At 46.0% G+C, this 22,385-nt stretch overlaps 1 protein-coding gene across 1 annotated transcript; it reads left to right on the forward strand.

Annotated features, from left to right (window-relative positions):
* Positions 1 to 13,044: 13,044 nt before the first annotated feature.
* LOC124695974 (protein LAZY 1) lies at positions 13,045 to 17,783 on the forward strand. Its single transcript, XM_047228769.1, has 5 exons — positions 13,045 to 13,065; positions 13,884 to 13,953; positions 15,164 to 15,948; positions 16,961 to 17,219; positions 17,479 to 17,783. Exons 1-5 carry the CDS (start codon positions 13,060 to 13,062, stop codon positions 17,496 to 17,498), a joined length of 1,140 nt encoding a protein of 379 aa, XP_047084725.1. The 5' UTR covers positions 13,045 to 13,059; the 3' UTR covers positions 17,499 to 17,783.
* The last annotated feature ends 4,602 nt before the right edge of the window (positions 17,784 to 22,385 follow it).

Here is a 22,385-nt window from a genome sequence, read left to right on the forward strand (position 1 = left end):
TCCCTCATGGTTTGTTTTAACTTTTGCAGGGCGTGTTGGACTCACACAAAAAACTCTTTGAAAATCTGCTGTGGGAGCACCGTGACCTCACCGAGGCCTTTACCGCGCTTCAGCTTACCCACAGCTAGAGCCAAGGTTTGTTTGAGCTGACCATCTTCTTTTGTACCGGTTTTTCCTTTGATTAACTCTATTAAAAGGTTTCTTTTGTGTAGTTGCTCTGCCGGAAGCTTCCCTCGACGACCTCATCAGCCAAGTTGCTGCACTTAAAGGTAAGCCTCATCTGTCGGTTTGTTTTTTCCCTTGTTATCTTATTCTACTAACTCCATCCATTCCGGATTTCAGCTGAAAAGGAAGAGCTGTCCCTCCAGCATCAGCGTGACCTGCAGGCTCAGCGGAATGAAACCGCCAACCTCAAGGAGCAACTAGTCCAGGCCGGGCTGCAGCACGCTAGGGCGCTGAAGGAGGCCATCTCTGCCCGCAAAGCCAAGGTTGAAGAGGCCTAGAAGCAACTTGCTGATGCCCAGGAGCAGCTGCGCCAAGAGCTTGAGGAGGAGAGGAAGCAGCGGAAGCTGGAGCAGGAGCGGAACGACCAATTCTTGGTGGTCCAGGCCTCGCTTGGCCAGATGATCAAGGACGTGGACGACAATGCCCGGAGTAGGTGTTCTTGTTTTTGCTTACAAGATTTCTCTTCTTACCGGTTTATTCTTACACTGGCTTCTTTTGATCTTTCCGCAGAACTCTTCCCGGATTCTCAGGTACGTGCCGAAGCGTCCGTTGCCAAGGTCCGGGTTGAGAATCCGGCTTCTGACGCCAGCCCTCCTGGACCACAGAGGACCATCTTGCCGCTCTCTTCTCCCGCATCACGCACATGAGGATCGTCGGCCGGCACCTTACTCAGCTGCCAGATGCCGCTATCAAGGCCTTCAAGTGCCTTTGGCCTGAAGAGCATGTTCCGAACAACGTCAGCTCCATTCTGACCGGCTTCTGGACAGCGGCAAGCGGCTGAGCGAGTGGCGGCATTCTGCTGCACGGGCTAGGGCTGACAACGCGCTGCGGTTTGCCTGCTCCTGGTATGAATCTCTGGATCTGGATGCCTTGCACAACATGCGCGGTGATGCTCCCACCAACACCGATCCAGCGAAAGCTACCGCGCGCCACGACCGGTCTTACCGCATTGCGTGCTATGCCTCTACCAGCACCTTCATTCCTCCTCCGGCTGATCTTCAAGAAGAATTTACTGATGAAGAAGAAGAAGCCGCAGCTGGCAAAGAAGAACAAGTTGAGGGAGATGCCCCTGAAGAACCCGCTGCCGGCAACAATGAACCTGTCGCAACTGAGCAAGCCCCGGAGAGCTCATCTCCGCTTTACGAGTAAAAAAACTTTGGGCCCTGTCTATCATAAACAATTCGTGAAATCCCCCGGTATTCCGGGTGGTAAGATGTAATATACAGTTAAGTCCTTTTGATGCGTTAAACTGATTAGCTTGCTAGGTTTGAGATGTTTGAACCTTTTTAAGCTTGTTATGCTAAACCGGTAAGTTTGGTTTAATGAAAACCTTTCGGTTTGTCTTCTTTTCAATTTCCGTGGTGAAGACTCCGGATTCATTCCCGAGTTCAATCAAATGCATGCTTGGTTCTTTTGCTTTGGCTTTGTCTACCTCTTTTGGGTGTTTGACGTATGGGGCCCAAAGTTCTTTTGCCAAGCAGATACTTTCTCGAACTTAGAGAAAAAATCAAAAAAAATCACGAAAAAACTGGTATAACCGGCGTTAGTTAAACTCTGTTCCGGATTGTTTGTTTTGGTTCCCTTTTTCATTTTCTTGTGTTTAGATCCTTCCGGTTTGTCTTGCTTGCCATGAAGCCGGGTTGCGGACAGCAGCTAAGTCGAAGATTTACCCTTAGGTCAAACACATTACTAAACCGGAAAAGAAAATTTCAAACAAAGAAACCGGTAGGCAGAAAAAATAAACAGATTGCATGCAATTCCAGTAAAGGCAGTCCTCGAGATACATTCAAGGTGCCGGCATGTTTATTGATAGCAAATAAGGTACAAAAAAGAACCCCTTGCATTACATCTTCAGGAATAGAAAGGGCGAAGTAGAGCTATGCTCCATGGGCGTTTGGTCTCTTCTCCTGACCTGTCCTTCTTTCCTTTCTTGGCATCCTGTGCATCTATCAGGCAATAGGCATCATTGTGCAGAGCATTGCTCACAATGAAAGGTCCGTCCCATGGGGGTGAAAGTTTGTGCCATCCTTCAGTGCGCTGCACCAGACGTAACACCAGGTCCCCTTCTTGGAATACCCTTGGGTTTACCTTCCGGCTATGATAGCGTCTAAGGTTTTGTTGGTATATGGCCGATCTTGCCAATGCCAGCTCTCTTTGTTCCTCGAGCAAATCGACATCATTTTCTCTGGCTTCTTTGACCTCTTCCTCTGTATAGTCGTGGTGAGTCATGGAGAATGTCGGTTGGTATGACCGCTTTTGCTCCATATACCATGAAAAATGGTGTATAACCGGTTGACCGGTTTGGTGTGGTTCTTATACTCCACAGCACAGATGGTAATTCATCAAGCCAACATCCTGGTGTTTTTTAGAGTGGCTCGATAAGCCGTGGTTTTATTCCGGATAGCACAAGTGCATTCATCCTTTCCACTTAGCCGTTAGCTTCCGGGTGTGCCACTAAGGCTAGATCCAACCGGATTCTGTTATCCTCACAAAACCACTTGAATTCCCCTTGGGCAAAGTTTGAGCCGTTGTCAGTGATAATACTGTGCGGGTAACCATACCGCAAGATGATGACTTTCAGAAACTTGACGGCCGTGTGCCCATCACATTTCCGGATTGGTTTAACTTCAACCCATTTGGTAAACTTATCCACCATGACCAGGATGTGGGACATTTGTCCTCTTGCCGGCCGGAATGGTCTGACCATGTCTAGGCACCAAACCGCAAAGGGCCAAGTTATCGGTATCGTTTTAAGCCGGAGGCTGGGGTATGATTTTGCTTGCTGTACCTCTGGCATCCGATGCACTTCCGAACCAAGTCCTCAACGTCTTCTAAAGCCGTGGGCCAGTAAAACCCATACCGGAACACTTTTGCTACCAATTCCCTTGACGAGGCATGGTGCCCACATTCCCCTTGGTGGATCTCTCGGAGCATTTCTTTTCCTTCTTCCGGCTCCACACAGCGTTGCAGCACTCCTGTTACGCTTCTCTTGTACATCTCACCATTGATGATGGTGTATGATTTGGACCTCCTTTGGATTCTCCTTGATTCGGCTTCATCAACTGGCACACAACCGTTGACTAGGAATTCCTTAATAGGTTTTACCCAGGTTGGTGCTTCTCGGACCACAAAGACCGGCATATCGATCTCCATACAATCCAAAGACATAGTTTCTTCCGGCTTTGACCCTGAAGTCCCCGGGTTAGATGCATCATTCCCTGAGCAAGAGGGAGCAGTCCCCGGGTTTGGGTTGTCAATGTCCATCGGGACAATGTGCGATCCCGGCACAAAAATTGATTCAGATTTCGGACTCAGTTTGATCGCGGCTTCCTTAGGTGGGACAACGCTATTCCGGCAGGTATTTCTTTCATGGATGAGCCTAGCTTGGACAAAGTGTCAGCTGCGTCATTTTCTGCCCGCGACACATGGTGAAACTCGCATCCTTCAAATAATCCGGCAATTTGTTGCACATAGAACCGATATGATGCCATATTCGCATCTTTTGCGTCCTAATCTCCGGAACACTGATGTACCACAAGATCTGAATCACCGTAACATATGATCCGGCGCACTCCGACTTCTTTTGCGACCTTGGGCCCGTGGACTAAAGCCTCATATTCAGCGACATTGTTTGATGCCCTGAAGTGTATTTGCAGTACATACCTCAGGTTGTCTCCCTTTGTCGATGTGAGCACCACTCCAGCTCCAAGTCCTTCCTTGAGTTTTGATCCATCAAAGTGCATCCTCCAGTATTCTGTTTCTGGTAGTGGCGACTTGTATTGCATCTCGTCCCAATCTACTAGCAAATCCGCCAGTGCCCCTGACTTAATCGCATCCCTTATTTTGTATTGCGGCACATATGGTGACAATTGGATTGCCCATTTTGCGATTCTGCCGCTTGCATCTTTGTTGCCGATGATCTCCGAGATAGGAGCCTCGCATATCATCGTCATCGGGTGTTCCTCGAAGTAATGCTTGAGCTTTGTGGCGGCCATGAACACGCCATAAGTCATTTTCTGTTAGTGTGGGTAAATTTTTTTGAGAGGGAGAGCACCTCGATCAGGTAGTATACCGGTCTCTGCACGGTTTTTCCTTCCTCTTCTCTTTCCACCACAACCACGACACTTACGACCTGGTTTGTTGCTGCTATGTAGAGCATCATGGGCTCTTTTCCAAGGGAGATTCTAGGATGGGCGCGGTGGCCAGCATCTTTTTTAGCTCCTTGAATGCTACATCTGCCTGTGAGGTCCAGATGAAAGTATCCATTTTTTCATCAGCGCATACAAGGGTAAGGCTTTTTCTCCCAACCGGCTCAAGGATACCAAGCATCCGGTGAATTTTTGCACATCATTGAGACATTGTGGAAGCTCCATCCTTTCGATGGCTCGTATCTTAACCGGATTAACTTCTATGTCGTGGCTCGATACCAAGAAACCGAGAAGTTTTCCGGCCGGTACTCCAAAGGTACATTTTGCCGGGTTGAGTTTCATCCGGAACCTTCTTAGGTTATCAAAGGTTTGTCTCAGATCGTCGATCAAGGTATCTTTTACTTTAGTTTTTATCACGACATCATCGACATAGACTTGCACATTTTTACCTATTTGATCATGAAGCCATTTTTGCATACAGCGCTGGTATGTTGCGCCGACATTTCTCAAACCAAAGGGCATAGTGACATAGCAATAAGCCCCGTGCGGGGTAATGAAAGCAATTTTTATTTGATCTTCCTTTTTCAGGGGAATCTGGTGGAAACCAGAGTAAGCATCCAGAAACGACAACAGTTCACATCCAGCAGTGGAATCGATCACCTGATCAATCCAGGGTAACGGGAACGGGTCTTTGGGACAAGCCTTGTTCAAGTGCGTGTAGTCAATACATATGCGCCAAGCCTTGGGTGCTTTGGGGTCTTCTTTCCTTCTTCTTCTCGACCAGCACTGGGTTTGCCAGCCACTCGATATGCAGGACTTCGACGATGAAGCCGGATACCAGCAGTTTGGTTACTTCCTCTCCGATAACCTTCCTCATGTCTTCAGCGAACCGGCGTAAAGGTTGCTTCACCGGTTTTGCATCCTTCCGGACATTCAGAGAGTGCTCAGCCAACTCCCTCGACACACCCACCAAGTCATCAGTAGACCAGGAGAAGATGTTCCGATTCTCACGGAGGAAGTTGACGAGCGCGCTTTCCTATGCCTCACTCAGGCCGGCACCGATACGAACGGTGCACTTTAGGTAAGTCGGATCCAGAACGATGTCTTCTGTTTCCTTTGCCGGTTTGAAAACCGCTCCGCCAAGGGGGCTGCTCATTGCCGCTAAGTTCAGCTAGGATGATTGAGCCAGCGCGACAATAGTTTGTATCCTTTTTTTCCTCCGCTATGACCAGCGATTCGGCCAAGTTTGATCCAGCTGATGCGGTTTCCAGCGAGACCTTATAGTTTCCCACCACGGTTAAGGGACCGTTAGGTGCCGGCATATTCATCTTTAGATACGCCGTATGAGTTGAGGCCATGAACTTAGCCAATGCCGGTCTCCCAAGCAGTGCATGGTAAGGGCTGTCCAGATCGACAACCTTAAACAGAATGTTCTTGAAACGACAGTTATCTCAGCCACCGAATAGCACATCAACCCGGACTTTTCCCATTGGCGAGCAGGACAATCCCGGAACTATGCCGTGGAACGTCGTGCGGCTTGGCTCCAGCATATTTTCAGTTATACCAAGCGTGTGCATGGTGTGCCGGTAGATGATGTTGATGCTGCTACCATTGTCCACCATCACCTTGTTGAACCGGTCTCGCGATGATGCTCCGTGCATGATCGGATCCACCACCAGAGCATATCCGCCCGGGTTAGGCATCACCTTTGGATGATCCTTGAATTACCAAGTGATCTCTTGTTCTGACCATAGCATGTATTTGGTACTGCCGGTATCACCGCGTTCACTTCCATGGAACGGCGATGCATACTTTGCTTGTCTCTTGGTTCGGTCACGAAGACCACACAGCACACATCCGGATCATGGTAAACATTCCGGCCTTGCGGCGTGGGGGGCGGGGCATGATTGTTGTTGCCTTTCACCACCTGATGAACTCCTTCTTGCTGCTGCGGCTTGTTTTGCTGTGCGAAAAACGGCTGCGTATTTCCCTAGTTAACGGTGGCGGCGGTGGCAATGCGTCAAAACCTTGGTCTCTAGCATCTTTTATCTCGGCCCTTGTCATCAAGTGCTTGGTCCAGGAGCAATCTTTTGTCAAGTGATTCGCCGGCTTCGCGGAGTTAGGAGGGTGCCAGCGGCACGACTGCTGCATTGCGGATTCCATGGTGTACTTTGGCTGATCATGCCAAGGTTTTTTCTCCACCTACTGTTTTTTCTGGCCAGCCCACGGCTGATTTCCGGTTTTCTGCCTTTGGCTTCCACCGGCCCCCGAGTTGTCTTGTACAGCGGCGACATGCTGCACTCCATATCTTCTATCCGGAAAATCTTCTCTTCTTTTGTTATGGTGGTTGTTCCGGTATTGATCTTGGCGCGGTGGGATTCTTGGCAATGGATCACCCGCGATTGCTGGTTGCATGGGATCTCCCAACGCATAGCTATCTGCCACCCGGATCATTTCAGCCAAAGTTGCCGGCATGTTTCTTTGTAAATTTTTCCACAACGGGGAACCTCTCCAGCACCCATTGCAGAACCAACTGATGGCATGTGCTTCTATCACGCCCTCGCAGGAGTTTCTTGTTGAACTCCACCGGGTCAGATATTCCCGGTATGTTTCATTCTCGCGCTGTTGGCACATGGCGACCTGCTGCGGCCTGTTTGGTCTCCGGTATGGACTGCTGAAGTTGCTCACGAACGCTTCTTCAGAATCAAGCCACCCATTTATGCTTCCGGCTGGCAAATTGTTTAGCCAAATGCGCGCCGGTCCAACTAGGACTGATGGTACGAATCCTACCGCCCAGCGCCGGTTTCCTCCGCCAGCTGCGGTTCCTCCCCCTCCAGCTTCATATACCGTTGTAACGTAATCCGCGAGCCAATCTTCCGGCTTGGTGCTTTCATCGTATGTTCTCGTGTCCCGGGGCAACTGAAAGTTACGCACCACAGTTCTTCCCTCATGATCCGGGGGCCAAAACACTTTGGACCCTGTGGACCCTCGGACTCAATCATCTCGGACAAGTAAACTCTATCCAACTTGTGCCGAGCATCTCGCTCTGGTAAACACCTTTCTCCAACACGTTCTCCCAAAGGATTCCGGTTGTATCTGGTTCTTTCCAATCCGGAATCGGCTTCACCATACCGGTCAGGCATATCGGCGTTCCTTCTTGGGTGCCTTGGTGGTGGCATTTCATCATCGGCATACGCCACTCTGGGTGCTCGATAGTTTTGCCCGGTTTCGCCTTTTCTGGCATAAGCGTTTCCGGCATAGCCGTGACCTGCCCCTTGGCTTTTTCTGCCGGCATTGTATTGCCCGGCTTTTTGTTTTCCGACCAAACACGGATCATACACAGTCATTTGTTGTGCATTTTCATCTTTTTCTCTTCTTCTGTCCGAATGGGGGGACGAGGCCTACCCATGGGACTTGCTTCCGGCATTCTTTGCCGAACGCACTGTTTGTGAGGCCATGGCCGCTTTATTGTTCCGGGCCATCTCAACATTTTGTGCCTCGATTGTTGCAAGTAACTCTTTAAATTGGGCTTGTTGTTTTGCCAGAGCATCACCTGACAGAGAATCACATGCCTCTACTGCAGCCCTAGCAGTTTTCAAAGTTTTATCTGGACTGCTATACTTAGGTTTCTCTACCGGTCCCAAAGAAGCCGACACAGACTTACCGGAAAGAACTTCTCGGCGCAGATCCTGGTCTAAGTTACGACCTCTAAGCCGGTTTCCTGCTACTCTAGCGGGGTTTGCGCTAACTGAAGCAAAGCCATGCGATGCGTTATACTCACGGAGGGTTAGGTTGAGCTCCTGTTGGGCTCGGATGACATCTGCTCCGCCGGTGAGCAGCGTTTGCCGCTGCGCTTCTAGCTCAGCTCGTGCGGCCACGACATCGGCGTTGTGCGCGATGGGCGTTGCCAACACGCTCATGGCAGCCTGGAGCAGAATTGCCGGCGGTGGCACGTTGGAGGTGCCGGCGGTGACCTCGTCGCGCTCGGTGGGAGGATTTGTCGTGCACCCGGATTTGGCTTGCGCGGTGCCCTCTTCTGCGGCTCCTTGGCCCGCTCTAGTTGCGCCGGCCATCATGACCTCGACGCTGCCGGCGGCGCGATCGGTGCACGTCCCGCAGGCAGCTGCAGACCTTGGAGGATCCGGCGCCACCAACACCAGCGACGGGTACCGGGGCTCCGGCACGGTGCCGAGGTAGACACGGTGCGCGCCGAACTCGATGATCCAGCCGTTCTTGGGGAAGCGTCCGCTGTTGGCGAAGCAGCTGGCGTTGTCGTTGATGAAGTCCAGCGAGCCGAGGCGCTGGACGAGGCCATACACCACGCGCTCGCCGGCGACGTTGAGAAGACCCGCCCGGATATGAAGTCCAACAAGCGCAGCTGCTAGCCCAACGGTGGGCGCCAACTGTCGTCGTGGTGGAACAACATATGCCATGGGTAGACTTAAGTTGGGGCCGGATGTACGCTTGAGGATCCGGGTGGGGGGAAGGTTAAGAGGGAGAAAGAGATTGAACTCAAGATTGTATTGATGAACTTGGCCAAGGTCCAGAGGTTGAAGACGTACGGACTAAAAGGTGAAAACTCTACCCAAGTGTTGACCGTCTAATGAACCGCCAGTCTCCCCCGCGCAGGGGTGCCCCTCCTCTCCTTATATAGGGGAGAGGTGGCTTACAAGGGAAGAAACCCTAATGGCATCTTTGATGAGCTAAGCTACTTTATAAAGCCTCTTTGGCCCCAGTGACGTTGCTTCTGTCTTTAATCAGAGGGCTGATGACCTCGTTCGTTATCTTTAACGTCAGCAACTCCTTTGGCGTCAGGGCTTCGATTAAAGCTGAAGTGCTTCACTCATCTTGTCCTTTGGTCCTTGAAGAAATCTTTGACTGGAATGCCGACATGCTACAGTTGAGCCTATGTCAGATCTCCGATATCTTTACCTTTGAGCTCCGGCATCTTTGCCTGTGTACCTCAATCTCTTGTGTTTCTCGTACTCCGGTACCCCTCCTAGTATACAGGTTTGTATCACTTTAGCTCAGTTCTCACTCAACTTTGAGCATGCCGATTAATCTTTAATCCGGTATTCAAATGGTTTATCATGGCATATTTGCCATATCTTGGCCTACCGGGGGCCATCCCCCCGACACTATCAAGGATAGAGCTAGCAAGGGCAGGCGAGGGCCATGGCCCCTCCCCCCTCCCCATGGTGAGTTTTTTCTAAGAAAAAATTAATTAAACTGTAGATTTGACCCGCAAATTTATCTATATGGCCCCTCCAAGCTATTTACATGCAATTGCCCATTGTGTAACTTTCCTGGTTGTATCCATGTCCACTATGGATCTCACTCAAATTCGATACAAGAGTAGATGGATACATAAGTTTCAAGGGATTAAGGAGAGAGAGAACTAAGGGTATTAAGAGGTAGAGTTGGATGTCTTTAGGGTTCTAGTTCATCAACACCCTCTTCGTAACGCTTCCCAGGAGATAAGTAGAGATGTGTGTCATCTTTAAGTGCGTCAGGTTTCAGCCATATCGTGGGTTGGGCCTATGTGCATGTTTTCCCTGGAGTATAGGTGGTATGTATTCTACGGCATGTTCGCTCCCCTGGTCCACAGTTACCGATGGCGTACTTGAGGTAGGCCTCACCATTGTTGTTGGGTCATGGTGAGTGACATGTCCCCTTGTTGATAAGTAGCTTGTTCCCAAGCTGGCGCGTCCCGAAAGCGATGAAGAAGCTCTCCTTGATCTCCCCATATCGTGACCGTTGCCAGTTGATCGTCACTACAACAACACACTCGGTCCCCTGGCGGTTTTGAACGCCGAGGCACATGCCTAATCATTGTGCTCACACCGAGGCGGCAAATAAAAACCGCCAAGAATAATTGTGTCCGGAAAATGCAGACGAGGCACTTTTATTTTCTCGCATCACTTACATATTTGTCGTGCTCTCTCATACGTGACATAAATGCGGAAATGACTCGGTACTTTAATTGACGAGAAAAGTGGGCGAATATTTATGTCATGTTTAGTAGATATTTTACGACACCTAAATTAATTACGATCAGAAAATCATGATCAAGTGAAAGCAATTTTCATTTCATTCAGATATAAAATTCCATTTTTATTACATTGGTATTACACCGCAACCACTTTACACCGGTGAAAATCCCATGCAACTCCGAAAGAAAAGAAAAAATCCGCAAATGGATAGATGGAGAAATCTAGGATGAGCACTTGTCCTAGATAAGTGAAAAACCTATCTAATCATATTCTTGAGCTCCTCTCTATTCTGCGATATTCTCCACACATGGTACTATGCAGCGACAGAGACATGACCCCCATCCTCCTAGCACGGTACTGCAACAATGACTTGGCCACCATACTCCTCACACGATACTGCGACGATGCCCAAATGCCCACCATTTTCCATGCACACTTGGATATGAAAGGAACAATGGATTGATTAGAATCGGGAATGCATGTGGAGGTGAAAGAACAAGATGCAACACAATATATAGAAGAGATGAAGACCATTTCTTAGAATTGAGAACATAGGTGAAGGGTTGGGATGCGGAGCCTGTGCCAGATCGGGAGATAGTAGTCCTCCAAGCCTGGCTCCGTGGAAATGGATGATTCAGTTTTCCATTTTCATTAATAGAGAAGAAGTTTATAGTTTTATAACAAATTCCTAGGACATGCCCTAGGACTTTATCGAAAGCCTACTCTCCCGGTATTACATTGCACAATTTCTTAGCACCGGCCAAGCACCAAGCCCGAGCCTCATCTTTGATCTTGGCGATGATATTATTTGTGGCGGAATGGTGGTGGCGGAAGACTCTAGCGTTGCGCTCCTTCCAACTTCCCAAGAGATGAGCATAAGCAAGGATGCCAAAGCTTTCCTATGTTGACCTCTTCCTAAGGCAATATTTGTCCACCACACATCGATGTTTGGCTCGTTGATCCATGACTCCAGGGGTCTATCATGAATACCACAACAAGCTAGAATCTTTTTCCAAACTCGCAAGGTAAAACGACATTTGTACATGAGGTGGTCCGCCATCTCTTGGACTTGATTGCATAGAGGACAGTTTCCACAATTTTCCCAACCTCTACGTTGAAGCCTATCCACCGTCCATACTCTATTTTGCATAATCAACCAAGCGAAGAATTTGCACTTTGGAGGTGCCCAAAATTTCCAAACCGTGGAGTTTAGGGAGGTCGAAACTAGGCCTTCGAATTGCATCTTGTAGGCCGAGGAGGCAGAATATTTTCCATCATTTGTGAACTTCCAAATAATGGTGTACGAAACATCATGGAGAAGGTGCACGTCTTGAAGGAGACCCCAAAGCTTGACAAATTCTTCAATGTGAGGCACCCCAAACTCATGAGGGATCTTGATTTGATTGACCCAAAAGTTGTTATGGAGAGCTTTCCGGACATTGCAATTCTTCTTCTTAGACAATTTAAAGATCAAGGGCGCCAAATCACATGGGCAAAGTCCGCCAAACCAAGGAGAGGTCAAAAACTTCGCCTTTTCTCCATTTCCAATATTAACAAAAGTGGCGGCCGCAAAAAAAGCCGTCGGTCCTCCTTATTGCATGGATTACCAAGACCGATCGAAGATTTTGATTCATCGGTCCACTCAAGCCATAACCATCTTAGCCTTAGGGCGGTGGCAAACTTCTCGAGGTGCAAGATACCAAGGCCACCAAGCTTGGTAGGACGGCATACTTTCTTCCAATTAACTTTGCACTTGCCCCCGTCACTTTGTCGCGGCCCGCCCAAAGAAAAGCCCAGAGAAGAGCCATGATTCTATGAGTGACCTCCTTTGGAAGGTCGAAGGAGGTGATGTGATGGATCGTTTGAGAAGTAAGGACGGAGCGGACCAACACTCTTCTACCGGCCATGTTCACATTCTTCCAATTTCCGGCGGCAAACTTTCCGGCAATTTTATCTTCCAAGTATTGAAGGTCCGCACATTTAAGCCTAGTAACCGACAATGGTAAACCCAAGTATCGCACTGGCCGTGGGATGTTTTGCGGTTCGCGCTAGCCTGTCTGAGAGACTGATGTAGGCTATCAAACACCATAATTTGCATCCCAAGACTAGCTGAACATCATGCTAGCTACCAATCACACCCTTGATATCATGTATATTATGCTACCCAGCTAGCTTTCAGAACTGATCATGCCGCTTATCTGGTTGTGTCATGTCGATATGTTCTAGATACCAGGTCTGAATTTACTGTCAGCTTAACTCTCCCAAGACATTTTATTATCATCTCCCTAAAATAAAAGCACGGGCCATGAGGGAGAGCAAAAGCACACGACACAAGCATGCATATACCTGCTGATGTGAACTGAAAGTGATCACTGACACACACGCGCGCGCACGTCGCGGTGACATGCTCATGTGGACAAGCTGTACTTTGACAACCCCCAACTTGGGTTGAGTCACATACAAGGCTACAAAGTACGGGCTTGCATGGACTGGACTGGAGTGGCTGCAATGCGGCTAGCTAGCTTACATGCGAGCTGGCCCCTACTCGACAGTTTGTTCCCTTCCCCGTGTTTCCATCTACCGACTGATGATGATGGATCACTCCTGCATCTCCAGTGCCTTCGCTCTTCTTCATCTATTAATGCCGCCCTCATCACTCTGGCTCCCTGGTAAGCTACGCAAGCCTCTCCAAGATGACGGTCAGTGCCTTCCTTCCTCAATCCCTCATCATCATATCGCTGTCTGTTCCTTTCTTTTTCTTCCATTTATTACCTGATTGTTCTACACGGATTTCAAGCAACTGATCTTCCATTACTTTGGGTGAGCCGGTCCCGAACTCCTTGTCTTAGCAGCTAAGTAGGATTAGAGCTGCGCGAGGAGCGACGATATATAGTCGCGGGGGGTGGGTGGGTTGAAGGAGAGGCATATCCGTGCCGAGCAGCGGCCGGCGGCGAGCTCCTGCCGCTAGCGTCGAGGCAAGCACGCGAGGAAGAGACGGTGCTAGTCTGGCAGGCGGCACCTCGACCGTAGCTAGCAGCGCTGCGGCGGCGATCATGCTCAATGTTCACGTACGCGTGCTTCTGGCAGAGCCTTGGTGGAGCATGGCCGTGATCTTGAGGGAGCAGAGAGATAGGACTATGAGTACAGTGCCCGTGTAGTTCTAAGCTAGATGCCGGTACAGAGAAGAGACACAAAGAATAATCCTGCGAGAATTTACGTAGTACAGTAGATGATGTGGCGGAAGCGCTTTGACTGCTTTCTTATTATGCTGGCTACTACCATTTTTCAAGCACCATTTCCTCAAGACAGAACGGCATGCACGATCATTTTTTTTACAGAACATGTCCCTTCTCTTGATTGTTAATTTTTCAGTTTTATTTATTTGTTTGAAATGCTGTAACAACCTGTGTCTGTTTGATTTACCTAATCACATCAAAATATTTCACAAAGGACTCACTTCCAATTAAGAAAATTGAAATGACAGTTCAGTCACCCTCTTATGTTCTTCATGTACCAGCTCCTAGGTTGGATGCACCGAAAGCTACGGAGCAATAATGACGTGTTCAAAGAGTTCAACGCCGGCGGAGGTACGCTCACTAACTATATTGATGCACTCATTCACAGTCATAGATAGAAAATAACTTTTGTATGTTGATCTCTTGGTTATTATTTCTGATCCAACAAAGAGCGGGTAGAACCGCAAGGTCACCAAAAACTACTTCACAAAGTTCCACATCAATTAGACTACTACCAGATATGAGATGCAGGTGTCGGTGACAATTTGTAGCGGCTTCATATAAATACAAACTATGGTACCCGTGAACACATAAACTTGACGCGGTTTAAAGAAGATATTGTTTCGTTATTATTCTACAATTATAGACCATGGGTTCGAATAGTTGGGAGGGACCACTTCAGGAAGTCTATGCACGGGGTTTCTTTACCATCCTACTATTCATCACATTGGACATGGTACACTCCACATCTTCCATTAGGAATAGCAACGCGAACTGTGGCAGAGCAATCTCACTCTACTACTACTACTAGTACCATGTCAGTATATATCTATTCTTTAATCAGGAGGCATTATTTCTTAGGAAGATGACACATCATGCAATAGAGAGGAGGTTTCTAGTGGGGTAGAGAGTATTCTTTTTTTCCTTTTTGAAATTGGGGAAATTTTGTTTGGCATTACTATGACCAACCAGTCTTGTCGAGTGCGGACAAATGTAGTTCGGCCTAAAGATACCATTTTTTTAATAAAATCAAATGCGGTATTTTGAAGATTTAAAAAATCTAAGCTCAAAATACTTTATATTTTTTGGGGCTATATAAAAATAACAAAATCTCTCATCTAAAGTATTGAATAGTGCAAAAATAATAAAATCTCTCATCTAAAGTAGAGAAAACAGGCCATCCATAGCTCGGGATACCCGGCCCTTGGGGTTTCCGTAATCTTGTTCGATTTCATCATTTAGCTTACTAGCATCTTTTGAACTCCAATCTTATAAAATAAACTAGTATAATCCTAGTTTAGCACAATTAGATTATATTCCAGTAATGCTATTGAATTGGTCAAGCATTTGCACAATTTATTTTCCAAACGGATTGCCCCTTACATCACCGCCTAATTAAAGAAAATATAAAGTCTTATTATAGCACTACAATTGATGTTGACAAATCTCCGCACATGTCCAACGTCATCTCTTTTGTGTCTTCAACTCATAGTTAGGAAAGTCCCATGATTAACAATTGCGATGATTTAGAAAATGCATGGATATTAATCTGCGACTGTAGGTGGGGCCTGCAATTGCATCACCGGACTAGCCTCACCGGACGGCGAATACTTCGGTGACGATGCCTTTGCCGCCAACCATCCATCGCCGCTGGTCAGCGCGGACGAGCACTTCACCTTTAGCGGGAGTGGCCTCCTCGCCATTGGCACGCTGGGCTTCGCCGACTTTGACATCCCTAGCGACCACGAGGACAACGACGAAGATTACGATCACGTCGACGTGGAGAGCATTGATGCCGATGGCACCGTGGATGAAGCTGACGATGGCACTGTCACGCCCACCTTCACCTACCTGCAGCCTGAGGCCGAGGACGCCGCTGTGGAGAAGGAGATGTGCACCATTGAGGCCGTCGCGGAGAAGGACGATGACACGCCAACGGAGGACGACCTCATGCTGGTGAGCGCCGAGCTGGAGAAGGTCCTCGGGGGCAGCGACATTCCGTCCGCGCGGGTGAGCTTCGCCATGGGCGTCGACTGCCCGCTGCAGGGCTTCCTATTCGGCTCCCCGGTGTGCAGCGACGCCGAGTCGCGACCTGACAAACCGGACGGCGGTGGCCGGCGCACCTCACTCGGCGAGCTGTTCATGCGCACACGCTTCGTCGAGGACAAGGTAGCACTTGTCGCCGTCGCGGAGGGGGAAGACGGCGGGGAGAGGGATGAAGGGAAGCAAGGGAAAGGGGACGGCGGCCGCTACAAGAGGATGAAGAAGAGGAGGGTGAAGGATGAGAAAGGCGCCGGTGGCGATGGAGAGCCGGATAGTGCAACGACTAAAAGCAAATTTAAGAAGGTACCGTTCTTCTTCGTTTTCCTTTAGTAAATTGTTCTTTGGCATACTACATTGTTTGAGCCTCTGCTACTATTTGGCTTGTAAGATTTTATGTATACCTTACTTTGGTATGCGTGGAGTATGTATAATATAATTTGAGCAGAGATATATTCTCGTAACTAAAGGGTCTTGGAAATAAATTGTTGGTAATAGCTCGATGGTCACATCAAAATAGTACCATCCAGACTTACTATCTTAAAATATATTATTAATGTTACACTAAGTTTATGAACTTCTAATAAAATATTTTCTCAATTAGTAAATAGTTACAATTATAGTTTAATTGGACTTAATAAGAAATCACTTGGTTAGTGATGGAAGAATCTGTTGAGATTATTTAGTGGCGAACCTTTTTTTTTTGAAAGTAATACGGTAGGGGAAGCCCCTCAGTGTTTTTTTAATAATAAGAATCCAAATCTGCGTCATTGAAGATTTGAACCTGGGTAGCTAGTTCGTACATCCACTTCCCTAACAAAATGAGTTAGGATCACTTCTTAAGAAATATGTCACGAAGAGCTGAAACTTAAGTTGCATATGCCATGTTGAAACAATCCATATGCTAATAATAGGGGCACTGAGTTGACAACTTGACATGTCAATTTGTTTGCAAACTCTTGTCTAATGTTATCTTTATGGATCCTAGCTTTCTTGCTGGACCATTCCATTTGTCATTGTATCCTTAGCCTCTTATTACGACTTACGAAGATGCTGGACTAATTTATTTATCCGTCTAGACACTCTTGCTTTTCCTTCCCGTTTCTTTGAGATGATTTTTACCTTTTTTTGTTAGCGAAAGGATTTGACTGAACAAAAAATCTTAATAAATGATTAGAGAGACATTTCACTGGATAAATATGCGCTGCTCAGTTATATTACCTATCATCATATAAACAACAATATAATGCAGTGAATTTCGTGAATTCATCAAACATTGGACAGAGTTCTGAAAGTAAGAAGGATTTGCTCATTGCAGATCCTTCAAATCTTCCACAGGAAAGTCTACCCTGAAAGCACGATACTGACAAGGAACCTGACCAAGAAAACCCGCAAACGCTGTGGTCCGGAGGACGGCGGCGGTGCTACCGACGAGCCGACGGCCTCGCCGAAGACCACCCGGCCGCGCATGCTGAGCCTCGGATGCTGCACCAAGCGCTCCTTCAGCGCCTCCCCTGGTGACAGCGGCGAGCTGAACGCCAACAAGAGCGGCCACTGGATCAAGACCGACGCAGACTGTGAGTGCAATACAGTAGTAGTATTATTTTTCTTCAGTCAGTGTAATAATGATGGTGCATGCATGTTCCTATCCACCCATCACTCTTGCAACCACCTAGCATAGTAATCGCATCACTAAAATGGACACTTGACAGTGAAATGTTCCTTGCTAGTTTTGGAGAAGCTTCAAGGATTAGCTAGCTATCAACAAGGTACTACTGTAGGACGATGCACAGTGCACTGTACTTACACTCGACCTGTCTTTGTGACTTGATGCAGACTTGGTGCTGGAATTATAGATGGAAGGAAGAATCAAGAGCTGTTGGCCTGAATGTGAACGTGAATGAAGCACAGCGAGTATATGTGTATGTGTATGTGTGCTTGCCTATTTCAATCCTTATCTTGTCGGTACGTACCTCTGAATGTGTTGTATGTCTCACAATATAAGGTGGGAGAACGACTGAAATTATATCAATCAAGTGTGCGGTGATGTGTACATGGCTCTGTAGACGCCTGAGTCTGACAGAGATCACCAAGACACAATGTATGATTTAATTTTCTTGTTGATGCGATTGGTGTTTTGTAAACCTAGCAGATGGCTTTGTGTGGGTGCACAGTAGTAGGGGCTAGATTGGTCCCTCCCTGGTCTTGCACTCTCTTGAACTCTTGTTAGTGGATTACTTGCATGATTAAAGGGGTGATACAGTGACAGTGATGGACATAGATTACACACAGATATGTCCTCATTAGATTGCCCTTTAGTTAGGGATCATTCTCATGGCCCCGTTTGGAAGCTGTTACCCACAATGTGTGCATGGTGGACCAGGCCGGATGCATCGTCGATCGGATACAATGTTTAAAGGGACAAGTGTGCAAGTGTCTCGATGGTATCCAGTCCTTGGTTCAGTGGAGGATAAGGCCGGATCACTGAAGAACTATATAGGTTGGTCACGCAACTACGGGTTGCCTGATCTCTATTAAATTTGTAAGATAACTAGGCAAGAAATTTCAAGAACTCAACCCAACAACAATCACCAACATCCATGGATTCTCACAATCCAATAAGAAGGACGAGCAAGGTTGGGGTCTTGGTCTCCAGGCACCTTCACAAGGACATGGCCTTTGACTCCCCAAGGAGAGGGTAGAAGCAAAGCTCGACCAAGGTAAAACTAAACTCCTATCTAAATTCTAGATTTAGTTTTTTTTGTCAATCCCATCCAACTAATTCACAAACACATTTGTGATGTTGGTTATAAATAATATGCATGATATGCCATAAAAGAAGAGCAAAGGGACGTGAGATAAATAAATGTTGAATAGTTTCCTCTAAGTCACAAAAATAGTATTTCTTGCACTCATTCACATTTCGCTTAGCTAGATTATCTTTAATGAGCAATACCTTTCTATTAAGAAACCTCAATAAAATATTGATCTTCAGTGGGATCTTAAGTTTCCACAAATACTTGGGTAGAAACCTAGTATGACCATCCATAAGGTCTCCATCCATAGTTTTCATAAGAAAAACTAAGGATGTTAGTTTCTAATCAAGCATGTCTGGCTCGTCAATTGAACCATCATTAATTTTTGGCAAACGTGTAACTAGACATTTCACTTGTTAAATCCTTCTGAAACCAAAGTGGAGCCTCTGGTTAGACACTAGAAATGGAAATATATTTATGTTGCAATATGTTGTATAATGATGGACACTGTTGGGCGATTGGTGTATCGCCTAGCCAAATATCTTCCACAATCAAATGCTCAATCCATATACTATTAAATAAAATCATTTGAAAGGATAGAATAGGTCGAGTAGAGGAGTGAATAGGCGACTATAAGTTCAAATATTTTTCTTAAAATTTATATGATGAAAAAGAACACAAGTTCTCTAGATTTACAACTAGGTCAGAGCAACTTATATGGAAAGATACAACTAGCTTCACAAGATAAACAAGATATTAAGCTAGTAACAAGTAAGTAGGGTGGTTGACAAATAACCACATAATGTAGATGATGATGTATGCTAAAGTTAGCCCCTTTGGGGGTAACGATATCCATGTTGGAGCACTTTAGAGACACCATTCCCTTTAATAGCCACAATGACTCACTATATTATTCTCGAGCCTTCCGCAATTAGAAGTACCCTGATCAACTAAGTGGTTTATTTGAAGACAACAATTGAACCCTTGAAAATTTTGTTTGGGGTGATCCACAACCTAATTGGAGGCTCCTAAACTTGCAAGCCACGAAGCTCTACATTACCAAGGATAAGCTCAAAGAAAACTCTTTTTGTCTAAGGTTCCTAAACACCCAAGAGTAACAAGATCCACCATCAGTGACAAGAGGGAATAAAAATTCCTATGTTGAATGTGTAGATCTAGATATCCTCTTTTCTTCCATAATAGGCAATAAAATCTAAGAACCAGGGAGTAGGGAGGGAGATATCAAAGATTTGGGCCCTCTAAACAATGGAGGGGAGAGGACAACTTTATCAATTTCGTCCTGGGAAAGAAGGGGTCTTATATAATGGCTCCTCAAATCGAACCGTTACAACGGTTTTCTTCAAGAGGCCTAGAGCTTCTGGAATGAGGCCAAAACTTCTAGGGGGAAATGTTCCATGCTACCTCAGGACCAACTTCCAAGATACAGGGAGAGTTGCGCCACTCGATGAGCGTCGTGCACAATCCACTGGGCAGGTCAGATGTTTCCCATGCAGGGTCAGAACATCCATGACAATGCAGGGTCCAGTTCCACGCAATGTACGCATGATGACATTGGGACTCCAAGTGCAGAGTGTTGTGTCAGCTGAGTATTTTCCCCACAAGGGTGACTCGAGGATTATGTCGAACTCTCGGGGAATTGAGTAAAAAGTTATCTTCCCTCCTCTTCTTCTAGCAATCCTGCAAAGTAAAATAAATCCTTGTGTCCCCAACTTCACCGTGTGGTTGTCAAGCACAAGGTTTCGTATTAGTAATAGTAAATAAAAGTAGTAACACAAGTAAAGTAAACTAGACAAGTGAAGTAAACTATGTAAAAGCAGTAAAGTAATGATTGTTTTTGGGTTTTGTGTGTAATTAAGAGAACTCAATATTTTTGTATTTTCGAATTAAAATAGTGATGCAAATAGAAAGTAAGATAAATGCAATGAAAAAGTATTTCTTATGATTAAAAATGGACCGGGTTCATAGGTTCACTTGTCTACTCTCTTTTTGAAGTTGTAGTGGATAATAGCAATTCATCAATGAGATAATAAGAATAGAACTTCAATATGTGTAAGATACGCATTCATATGGGCATCACGTACTAAGATAGAGATGATGCAGCACATCTCTCTTATACTCCACAATAAAAGGAAAAAATTCATGCAATTTTGTATTAAGAATTAACAGAGCATAGCCATACTTTGACATGATGTTTGAATATCAAATATGCTACCTTGATCAAATAAGATCATCACTTTTGTCACGTGACGAACATAGCACATGCATTCACTTTATCCCTATTGAGATAGCAAAAGAAAAGACAAAGCCATAATATATCATGAATTTGTTGTCACTATCCAATCACTAAAACCTTGCTACTCCATCTAACACACACACATCTCTCCACACACGTTCTTACATACTAGTTGGATCAGAACCAATACTTAAGAGCGGGGTACATAATATGCATCTATTAATACATCTTACACAAAGTAGAGTCAAATCTCATACCACAATATCATATAATAAAGATCCACCACATAGGAATTACATATATGACTATAATCATCTTGGGTAGCTCATATGGTATTAAGATCTAAGAAAAACATGAGAGAAACAGATCAAGCTACTCCCACAAACCCTTTGTCCAGAGGTGGACTACTCCCCCATGATCATGGTGTCGATGAGAAAGACGTTGGAGAAGGTGGAGATCCCTCCGGTGGAGTTTCCCCCTCCAATCTTCGCTAATGCAACCTCTATTTTCGTGTTTTCGTATTTCTGCGACGCTCCCCTCAAGATAACCCTCGGGGGTCATATATAGGGGTTTTTGTTCAAAAGAAGTCGGTTCGCGAAAGAATCAAGCGAATAGGACGATGGACAATGAAAAGAGGCAAGGTGGCGTCCCCCTTGCTGGGCGCACCACCTGCCCTCTTTTGGCCCTCCAGGTCTGGTCCTAGTGTACATACTTCTTCCCTTGATGAAAAAACGATGTCCCCAAAATCCTAGCTCAGTTTGACTCTGTATAGATCTCTGAAAATGAAAAATACACAAAGCAGGGGTTTTCTGTTCTGCAGAGTTATAACCCAGATAAAGGGGATCATTGGTACGTAAATCCCCATAGATTAATATAAAAAATGAAAATAACATTATATATGTTGCAAATATGTGGGAATATGTATTAATAAAGTATAAAGTTCATGTATACATATTACATGCATCAACGCAACACACTAGATACCCTCAGTGTTCAACTAGGAAGTTTTGAAAGGAAATTCCAGGGTGGAACGCTCGATGTTCTTGTTCTAGTTACCTACAACTTCGGGATTTCACACCAAAGATCAAGGGTAGGCTCTCTCTCTCTCTGACCAGGCAAATGTTAGTGGGTGAAAATATACATGTTTTGATTCCACCCATACCTTCCAAAGCGGACCCTGTACTTGATAGTACATGCTTTCCTAATGCCACAATAATGAAAATTGTTGGGATGTCTTCTCATTTAACCTTTCACATCGAGGGGTCTCCAATTACCGATGCCCTCTCCACGGTGTTCCTAGGCGCTTTCATAAAGCTCAAGCACATGATTAGTCCACTAATCATATTATTCAGTAACACTAAAACCACTTAGGGAGGGAAATTCCCTTTCACCTCTTCTACAAAAATAAGCTTTAGCTTGCATTAGATCTTTCCAGAAGGGGAGTCGATAGGATTTGCGCGCCCTTGGAATTTTTTTATTATGAAGATACTTATTGTGTTAAAATTCTAGCCACATACCCTTTTTGTTTAGTAATTTTTTTAGATCTAACACCTTGATGCCTAAATCACCGGATCTTTAATTCTACAAATAATATTCCATTTAATTATCCAGTATTTACAATTATGCTCCCCACTTCAAAAAAATACCAAGATCCGTAAAACATAATCCATTTCCACACCCCTTTGGGTTTAGCCATAATATTTATTATATCCCTAAAATGAGTGGGTCCTTCA

Source organism: Lolium rigidum, chromosome 3, assembly GCF_022539505.1.
Source record: "Lolium rigidum isolate FL_2022 chromosome 3, APGP_CSIRO_Lrig_0.1, whole genome shotgun sequence".
Classification (NCBI taxonomy): Eukaryota; Viridiplantae; Streptophyta; class Magnoliopsida; order Poales; family Poaceae; genus Lolium; species Lolium rigidum.

What these genes read in the sequence shown, in the direction of transcription:
- LOC124695974 (XM_047228769.1), top strand. An exon ending in CTAAAAGCAAATTTAAGAAG is followed by an intron (nt 15,949 to 16,960) that starts GTACCGTTCTTC and finishes TGCTCATTGCAG; the next exon opens with ATCCTTCAAATCTTCCACAG. An exon ending in GATCAAGACCGACGCAGACT is followed by an intron (nt 17,220 to 17,478) that starts GTGAGTGCAATA and finishes GACTTGATGCAG; the next exon opens with ACTTGGTGCTGGAATTATAG.